The sequence below is a fragment of the Thermobia domestica genome, chromosome 7, assembly GCF_964235325.1.
Source record: "Thermobia domestica chromosome 7, izTheDome1.hap1.1, whole genome shotgun sequence".
In the NCBI taxonomy this organism is placed as follows: Eukaryota; Metazoa; Arthropoda; class Insecta; order Zygentoma; family Lepismatidae; genus Thermobia; species Thermobia domestica.
This window is the reverse complement of record NC_137460.1, coordinates 100,445,473-100,455,944: the sequence shown is the minus strand read 5'-3', so window position 1 is coordinate 100,455,944 and position 10,472 is coordinate 100,445,473. Positions and strand designations below refer to the sequence as shown.

The window sequence follows — 10,472 nt, the reverse complement described above, 5'->3', positions numbered from 1 at the left end:
ATTAACTTTCTTCTACCGTATTGGTAATCAATATGTTCTGTTTAAATATTTTCCAAGATCTTGTAAAAAGTAATAATTTATGCACAACGATGACTGAATCTGTTATACAGTTTGCTCCCAAAATCATTTACATTACTTAAAATCCAAAATTATTGGGCAAAGGTCAACGAGGTTTAAGGAAGCAAGTGACACCTAGCATGGGGATTGAAGATTTCATGATTTATTTTATGAGTTGAAGAAATTCAGTTCAGAGTACATAACGTACAATATGCAAACGATGTCTTCAGACTCTGTATAACTGCTCCGCGATCCTATTTATGATACACAACCTACCCACAACGACCTATCTCGTAAGTCTGATGAAGGATACTAATGAAAAATCAATACGTGTCCTTCAACAGTCACAGACTCTCAGACTGTCGTTATCAGTTCGACACGTCATAGCTAATGCAGGTCCACAGTATATTCTAAATGTCTATTCCATTCAAAAGAAATTTGTTTTGGCCAAAAAATCCAGAGATAACACAAAATTCCTGAAAGGGGAAGCTAGTAGTAAGTTCTCCCTACTCCCTGCTGTAGTAAGTTCAAACCAGTAAAGTGATTTCTCATTTAAAAAGCAAGATGAAGCAAAATCGAAGTCTAAGAATTGAAACAGTTCACGTGAGGCAAAAGCAACTTGTGAAATTAATACGAAAATAAATATCGAAGGAAGTGAGCGTCAAAAGAGTAATGTAAGATCAGCACGTCCATGCCGGAAATATGTCGAGATGGGTGCATTCTACTAAATGTAAAATTGTTTTCATGTTAGTTGTGTATGCAGGAAACATTGTGAGAATTTTTCTATCTTCTTAAAATGCCTCAATCCGATTCTGACAACGAAAGTAACATTTTGCGTGAGATAAAATAACCTATATGAAAGCTCAAGTGATCTCTGTTCAGACGATGTAGCATAAGATTGCTTCCCATCGTATGTTTCGCATAAAGGGTATTCCAAACAATGACAATAATCTAATTTCTACAGCGAATTTTAAAGTTTTTCGGCAATAACCTCAAATAATCGTAAGCAAATACACAGCGCCCTAGATAATACTATTTTGCATGTAATACCATTATCATGACTTACCTATCTGCTATTGCTGTATAGATATTTATAGACCCACGAATAAATGCCAAATTTCCAAAGCGACAGCAGATACGTGAATACGACAACAATATCACATACAAAATAATATTCTATACTACACCGTATTTCCACTTCTGGAATCTTTTCTTTGTTTCGAAGATATTACAGTAAAACTCTAAAATTAATGTTAGTTTAATTTCGTTGTATGGAAGACCCTTAAAATATGATTTTTTGACAGATTAAACCTTTATATATGAATGTAAAGGTACATAAGCAGAGCTTGACTATAGGTTTACGTATTTTTGCTTCTACAAATGTAACACTGGTAACAAATTTAATCATATTGTACTTTCTTTTTAAATGTTAATGCAATTCTTTATTTCCATTGAATATTCTAATTAAGTGTTACTTAATTATAATATTACTTTGATACCATTAGGGTAGTGATCATTTCAATGTAAATTTAATTTTATTAAGAAAATGTAATACGAATAAACATAGTAACATATAATATTTGTGACCTAAAATATTTGACCACTACTGAATACTAAAGTGACCACAACTAGAAAAAAAATGACCACTGTTAGCAAAACTGCTCTTACCAATGAAAAATTGGCATATTTTCTTACTGCTTCCCTTAATGAATGAAAACTGTGTTTGTGCTGAAAGAGAACAGAATTTTCCTTTAGTTGAATAAAAATCACCACTGTAACATCAAAGTACGGGAGACAAAAACATATCAAAATCAAATTTTCCTTAAGGGAGTCCACTACCGGCCCAGTCACCCTACGTCACTCTAGCCACATAGAATTAGCTTAGTTTGCACAAAGAATTAGCTTGCTAGCTTAGTTTTCAAACACAGAAATGATTTTACTATCAACCGAAGTTTGGCATTTTCATTTACGTGTTTATACTAAATTTACAAATTAATTTACATACTTAGCTGCTACTTGTTTCAATGCCAATTCCAAAAAGTACAAAATGTTGACTTTGTCACAATGATGAGACTCAGCGATTCACACTTGTAATTTAGGCCAATAGATGGGACAGTTTTCGTAAACCAAATCTACTTAAAATTTCTTGCTTTACTTCAGTAAAATTTTAAATATTTAAGTTCAAATTTAACGAAATATAGAGTACATCCACAAGTTTAATGAATTCCCATTATAATACGTTGAGCTTTATATCTCTAAAATGATCACGTTGCCATTTTGCGTCGTTCTTATATGCTTGGGTTTATATTTGCAAAGCCATTAGTAAATGAGGTGCTAGCTATTCTCATCTTTGAAAACTTAAATTTTTGTCATAAGGTTAGAGAGTCCTGTTGTTAGGAATCCTATCCTTCTACGGAGATAAAGTGAACATATGTGACCAAATTAGTAAAGACAAACTACCAAGGATACTCATTCCAGTCAAGCCCAGTCAGTCGTATTGGCCGTTTCACTGCTATTCATTTCCATTGGGCTACTTGAAGTAAGAGGTATACAAGAACAATCCTCGAACTATACCACATTTGAAAACGAACATTCGTAGTGCCATTGAGAACATTAACACTTCTTAAAGTTGGTGCCAATATGATGAAACGTGTGATCCAGTGCTTCAATCAAAACAGGGGACACTTCCAGCATCTGTTGTACAGCTGATAAACCAGTTCGTGATAATACAGGTATTAACGGATGAATGTAGGGAAAAGTTTTATCGTGATAATTTCAAAGTTTCTTTTTCATTGGTTTCAGGAATTCCATAATGTACACAGATACTTAACACACCTTTTGATGCACAGATCATCAGCATTGTTGTCAATTCAGAGTGTTAGTTTATGAAAACTATGATTTCCCTGGCTTCCCCTGGCCTCATCCGATAGAAATGAATAATTCCTTTTTTCTGTTCCATAGTTTTTAAGTTACCCGCACTGAAGAAACAGAAAATTAACGACACAACACCCATATGTATGAAGTATGAGTCAATTTATATGTTTCGCAAAAAAAAAAAAAAAAAAAAATTACATCTTCTGTTACATCTGGCAACACTGTGTGGTTCCTAGTGCACTTCAATCGTTGCTTCTTAGTTTAGAAATATATGCATGAACAAGATTTCATTTTGGTATTTCCATTATATTATGAGTATCGCTTCAGGTTGAAAAGTTCTACTATCTCATATCTGGGTTGCATTGTATATTAGTCATCCTGTATATAAATGTGTCGTATTTACGATTGATTTCTAAGACTACTTCTCAGTAAACATTGATGTATTGTTCCGCAATAATGTTAGTGGAATTCGAGAGTCAATTCTACATGAATACCAGAAACATGAATGACGATTTTCCACAAGCTTCTTAACTCCTTTTAAGACATCAAGAATTATTCTTAATTCTATACCTCTGAATATTGGCAAATAATTACCATCAGAACATATGACTAATGCATCTGATATGAAACAGACATATGAAAATGTGAAATTTGTGTAAGGCAATTTCCAGTACAACAATATAACTGAAACATCTATGTTGATTTAAAAGTTTTAAGTTTTTCCTTGACTGCAACTTGGATACAATAAATTCTTCTGTTTCTAACGTGAGGGGAAAGGTAGAGATAAGAAGCCTCACTACTCAAACAAGCAATGACCTAATCATAAAAGTTCTACTTGTGGGAGCAAATGGTGTAGCTAGAAAAACGCATTTACTACAAGAGCTGTACTGCACAACTGATTAGTAGTCAACTTGTTAACTGAAGTACAAATATCTACAACAAATATTTTCTGGATAGATGTTTATGTGATTTCGGATGAAGTACTGTTTATCCGAACCTACAGAATTTGTATTCTTGCAATTGGTTTGGGATTAATAGGGCATTTTCAAAAGTAACTTAGTTCACAACTCATTTTGACAATAATTCTTTGCTCGACAGTTGTTTAAATAGAAATGTTTCTAAATCAATTTCTAATTCGAGGGATGATTAACTTTTTCCATGCAAGTGAAAATTCTACAGTAAATTCATGAGAAGAGTTTACCAGAACACATGAACGTCCTTTGAAGCTGTTCCAATGTTTCAATTTGAGAATATAAATTTAAGTGTGCCAAAAGACGAATTGGGGCTGTACTACATACTGGAACTCCGAGATGCGTTTTCTGCTCCAATTGTTGAATGTTAATACAATGAATTCTTAAGGGATGAAGCATTATTTGGAATTAAAAATATCAAAACTGGAAGGCAGATCATTAACCAGATTGGTTTTCAGATTGTATGTCTATTATAGTTTAAACCGAAGACAGGTTGCAAGAGATGATTCGCAATATAGTTGAAACTGGGAAACTATTGTCTATGGAATGAAAACCAACAACAAAAAATAAAATGACATGAGAATATCCCACGAAAACGCGCCCTTACCCACCACAGTGGAAAAAAAGATAATTTTAAGAGGTCGATCATTTTCAGACTCTGGGAAGTATTGTGACGTGAGACAGTTACTGTACCAAAGAGATCAGGTCAAGAATTGCGATATTCGAACAAGCATTCAAGAAGATAAGATCCCAACTAGCTAACTTAATATAAGAATGAGGAAGATGTTAGTCAAATCTTTTGTTTGGAGAGTTAGGCTTGTGTTTTTCAGAGACTTAAACATTGCGGAATTTAAAGTACAAATATTAAAAAAAAGCTTCATCATGTGGTTGTGGCGGAATCTAGAAAATATACAATGCACAGAGAGAACAACGCAAGATGTTTTAAAAGGATAAGAGAGAAAATGATGCTTATAGCCAGCATCCTTCGTTGGAAAGCAATTGGATAGGACACATTTTGCGAAGAACTGTCTTTATAGCGCCATAGAAGAGAGGATGGAAGTAAAGCGAGGAGCAGGGAGAAAAAGATGACAACTTGAAATTATAAGAACACATTGAGAGTTAAAAGAGGAATGCGGAGGAGCAGGAAAAATGTTTACAAAATAAATAATACTTAATAATACTTAGTAGTAATAATAATAATAATAATAATAATAATAATAATAATAATAATAATAACTTCAAGATAATCGATAAAGAACATGATTTGGTCTTAGAGAACAGATGAATAGACAACTAAATGTCAAGAATCTATTATTATATTGACTGAACGAATTAATTTCATTTTTGCACAACGAATTTTACACAATTTAAGTTTGTGCAGGAAGGGTGCAGAATTAACCATTTCAGGAAAGAGCAAACGCTATGTTGCTGAATAAGATTAGCATATACGCCATTTTGTCTTTTCCGAATCTTCCTATTTCCCATATCTACCTCCAGTATCTTCTATATACTATGTAAAACTCAGAACTACAATGGAGAGATGAAAATTTGAGTCATATGATGGGGTCATAGAGTAACTAAACAAGTATTTTAAAAGCTATGAGTAAATTTGAACTAGACTTGAACTGCAAAGCTGAAAATAACGTTCGAGCAAGTGCGTTGAGCTTCGAGTAATCTGTATTCACCCAGACAGCAATTTAAACTTGCCGTTGCAGGTCAATTAATTTGCCGTAAGCTTAACTATGAAAGTCAATTTGCACGCTACAAGCTTGTGTGAAGCTAGTTAGTTATATGAGAGAAAGGATTGCTACAAGCTTGGCTTGGAAATGGAAGTCAAATTAAATCACACGCAAGCCAAGTATTAGCGGAACTCTTGAATAGCAAGCCTGATTAAGCTAAATGCAAACAAGAAACACACCAAACAAGTCATATGCAAGCTTGGACAGTAAGAAATCTATGCCGCAATTCTTAAGCACTTCAAAACTGTATGACATCTCCGCGTGTCCAATTATTGCACCATAAAGCGCAGTCGTCAAAACATCCACGACCTGCGTTCTACAAAAAAACAAAATAAACATAATGGTTGCGCTTCTACAAAAAATCAAAATAATCAAAATAATCATAATGGTTTTGTTATTTCAAGCAATGTTCATTCGTTCGGAAGTTTTGAGTGAACGAAGTCCCGGGCATATGGCCTTGCCTTTCATTTAATTTGTTATTTGTTTAAGTTAGCTTCTGATTGCATGCGTTTTGTTTTTTGTGTATCGCAGTTATCAAAGACCCTCTTGGTTTAAAAAAAGTGTTTTTTTTAGGGAGGCAGGTTTGGAGAACATCTTTATTGTTTAAAAAGCAGAAGATGAGATTAATTTGCCACTAGAGGGTTTCGCCCTCTCTCTTGGCATGGGGTGTGTGTGCATCAATTGTGCCCTTAATTTACTTATAGTTGGGCATTGAGCTGTAGAGAAATATACAGGTGATTAATAATTAATAAATATCAAAGGAAACTAATACATTACAGCAACATATATATTGAAGAGAAAACATAAATATAAAGAAAAATTAACATAGGAAAGATAAATATAACTAACTAATTTATAAGAAATATATAATGAAATCAAGATAAATATAACTAATATATATTAAATATATAATTAAGTGAAATGATAAAGAACAGTGAAGGTACTAAGAATGCGACGAAATGATTGTACAAATATATAAAGGAATAATGGTATTCAAATAACGTCGAATTGGAAGAACGACAGTCGAGTGATGATGATGAATGCAGTGCACTTGACATCACAACAAAAAACAATTACATTTGTAAGTATGACGAATGGAGGTTAGTCTTCTGTCTTCGGGCGGCTCAAGACTAATGAGAAAACACTGGGAAGCCCTTGTTAGTGGTGTGATAAATAAACAGTGCTATAATGGAAAAAGATGAGGAATGTCATGATGAATGAGTTATCGTTGGAAAAATCTGACATGATGGTGATCATCCGGTAGAGTGCGAGCATAAATGGAAAGTAAGATGCTTAGTGGCGTATAAAAATATCTGAACTGCGATTCTAGTTCCAAATCTATAAATATGGTGTCTAGAAAAATATCCTTGTAGTCGTGAAGGCATTTAGCTATATATTTTCTACGTAATTGGGCAATGTGTTGTACAAGCGGCGGAAAGTTTATCTTGTCGTAGAGATCGTGATTATGGTAAGGTAGTTTGATACGAAATGCTAGCCGAAAGGCATGACGCTCGAGTATCTCTAATCTGTTATAAAACTTTTGGGGGGCTGAACACAATTGGGGACAATTGGGCGGTAAAATAACTAAAGTGTGTGTCTTTTCTTCGTTAACAGTAAGTCTCCACTTATTGCACCAGCAAAGAAAGTCCGTAATTGTAGTCTGCAAATTGATGTTAATCTGCTGAATTGTTTTACCGAGTGTAAGAAAAGCAGTATCATCCGCATATTGGAAGCGATATGTATGAGGTGCGGGATATGGTAAATCGGATGCATACAGGATATACAAAAGAAGTGATAAACTTGACCCCTGTGGCACTCCCGTATAGGGGAAAATCGGATGTGATAGAGAGCCGTTGATATTAACATAGGCAATACGGTTTAGTATAAAAGAGTAGATAAGTCGAAGATAATTTAGAGGAACACCGAGCTTCAGCAATTTATAGAATAACCCATAATTCCATATACGATCAAATGCTTTCTCAAGGTCCATGAGTATGAGGCAGGACGGTAGTGCTTTGTTATAATGATTTGTGATAATAGTGGTAAGACGGAGTAATTGATCATTGAGACTGTAATATGGACGAAATCCTCTCTGATGAGAAGGAAAAAGGTGATGATCATTGAGATATGGATGGAGATGCACCAGTATTTTCTCAAATAATTTTCCCAAAGTAGATGTCTGTTGTATGGGCCGATATGACTTCACGGAGTGAGGTGGTTTGTTTGGTTTTAAGAACATGCAAACTTTAGACATCTTCCACTCGTGTGGATAGTATCCAGTTCTTAAAATAAACGTATAAACCGTTGCCAGGAAGAGAAAAAAACTGTAGTGAGCACTCTTTGAGGATTCGATAAGATATATGATCAAAACCAGGTGCTGTATTACGTTTCTGCTTTAAAGCATCTCTTATTTCACCTGAGGTAATTTCGTGATTTAAAGGATGTGTTATATCCAACTCATGGGTGATGGATGGTTGGAGCAGTTGGTTGATTGCTGGTTCAGATATGCAGGGACTTAAACGATGTGCAGATAGAGGCGGCGTAAAGACTGTTTGTAAGTGAGATGCGAAAGCATCCGCTTTCGCCTGATCAGTGTGCAAAGGCTGATCGTCCTGGACAAGAGGGTATGAAGTACTGACTTTCTGCCCAGATAACAGTTGAAACTGTTTCCAGTATCTTGTGGGGTGTGTTTTGGTGTTCAACTTGTTGCACGTTTTAGTCCACGTAAGTCTTTTATGGGCAAATATATAATTGTGAACTGTGCGTTGCCATCGACGTGCTTGGGCTAAATATTCTGGGTTTCGTGTCTTCTCATATTCACGAAAATACTGCCTGGATTTTCGTACAAGTGTAAGATATTGCGGTGGTAATATTGGCTGATATGTTTTCCCATGATATGTAGGGATGTTCTTTGCAGCACTGTCGTTAAGAGCAGTTGTAATGCTATGAACGACATTGTTCAGATCAGATTTAGAGGTTGGTGGTTGTAACTGATCTATTGCGGTATTGATATCAGTTCGATGTTGTTCCCAGTTAGCCTTATCATATAAGAAAATAGTTCTTGTTAATTGTGGAGACGATGGTGGTCGTGCTTGGTTAATTATCGCTTTCACTGGTAGATGATCGCTGCCGATACAGTCAAGAACTGTGATAGAAGTTTTAGCAACTATTGAAGCTGTACTAATGATAACGTCAGGAGTAGTCTGACTACTCGGCCTGGTATGTTTGGGTAGTTGATATATATGGCCATGCAGACCTAGGGAAATATAATCAGAAAACTGAGTTTTCTCCCTGGTGGATCGACTGTGAATATTGATATCCGCTAGTATTAATAATTGACGATAATGCGAGAGTAGGTACTGGAAGAAGTCGAGCGGAATATCATGCCCTGTATGGGCATAGATGGTAGCTACGGTTAGAACCATATTTGGTAGATATATGGTTGTCACCAAATGTTCAGGCAAGGGGACAAGTGGAATAGAATGAGCTCTGTAAGTTAGTTTATGGTGGATTCCAATAGCAGCGCCGCCTTGTGCTCGAGCGTTAGTATCTGCGTAATCATGTCTTAATAACTGATACCTAGGAAGGCGTATAGATGTTGTGGGCTTAAGGGCTGTCTCATTCAAAGCAAATATATCCACATGTTGTTCTAAAAGTAGCTGCTCAAATAGTATTCGGTGTTGAGATAACCACCGAATATTCATAAAAAGAATAGTAAGAGCCATACTGAGATAGAAAGCTTTGGGTTTAAACTGCGGTATCACGTGGTACAATATGGAAATGAACATACGGACCAGAATAGGTAGCATAGAGATTAACTTGAAATATAACTGAGGCCGCCGCAATAACATGGTCAAGAATTAGCTGTCGTTGAAATGGAAAGATATTTTGCAAGATAAGAGTAATATAGTGCAGGAAATTCTCAACGGTGAGAGGAGAAGCAATAGATTGGGAAAAAGGAACAGAAGCGTCTGTTGTACGGAGCGGAACAGTAATTTCCGGGTGATCTGGTTTGACTGCTGGCCTAGATTTGCATTTATAACAGTAAGTAGGATGTGCATTACTTGAACATGTTGAACAATGTGGTGGCTTCCCTGTATTTGGGCAGTCCTTAGTTTCATGTTGTTCTACACAGTACCCACATTTTGGGACATTTGGACACTTGGAAGTAACTAGGTCATTGTAGACTTGACATTTCTCACATCGAAGCGGAAGAGGTGAACTGGTACGAGATGGCTCAACACGATGTCGTTTTTTAAAGATGTAAGCACCATCTTGCAACAAAGTATCGACTGATATTTGCGACGTGGTCAAACCACGAACCATATAAGTTGGACCATTGTTATTTTTGATTCGAAGACATTTTGCTACCTCTATGCCCTCGGCTTTAAGCTCCTCTAATACTTCTTCGTCAGTTATTTCTGGCAGAACGCCTCGAATGACAACAGGCATCATCGGTGAACGAGAGGGAGGTGGTTTTTGTTTGATCTTAGTACTGAGATTGGTAAGCTTGGCATTTTTTCCGAATATTTCGTAGCTGGCTTTGTTACGAAGCGTGATACCGAAGCTTTCATCATCAGATTTAATAATAATACCATTGCTGGTAAACACAATCTCTTTGATACTGGCGCGAGGAAGGTATTTCATTATTTGATTAAATATATGACGGCTATTGCTGTACTTGCTGTCGTAATCAATAAGCAAAAAGGAATGTATCTTTGGACGTGTGAGAGATGCAATAAAGTTTGGCTGCATTCCAGAAGTAGATGTCGATGGCGGCGACATATCTGTAGTGCATTGCATTGGTTCTGCTTGTACAGGTGGTTTCTGT

At 35.8% G+C, this 10,472-nt stretch overlaps 1 protein-coding gene across 1 annotated transcript; it reads right to left on the bottom strand.

Moving 5' to 3' along the window:
* Positions 1–7,887: 7,887 nt before the first annotated feature.
* On the bottom strand, positions 7,888–9,366 carry LOC145689273 (uncharacterized). The gene has a single exon (XM_081763411.1). The coding sequence runs from the start codon at positions 9,364–9,366 to the stop codon at positions 7,888–7,890; it is 1,479 nt and encodes a 492-aa protein (XP_081619537.1).
* Positions 9,367–10,472: the final 1,106 nt, after the last annotated feature.

Bases quoted from the DNA above. Each gene is read 5' to 3' on its own strand.
- LOC145689273 (XM_081763411.1), bottom strand. From the start codon at position 9,366: ATGGCTCTTACTATTCTTTTTATGAATATTCGGTGGTTATCTCAACAC.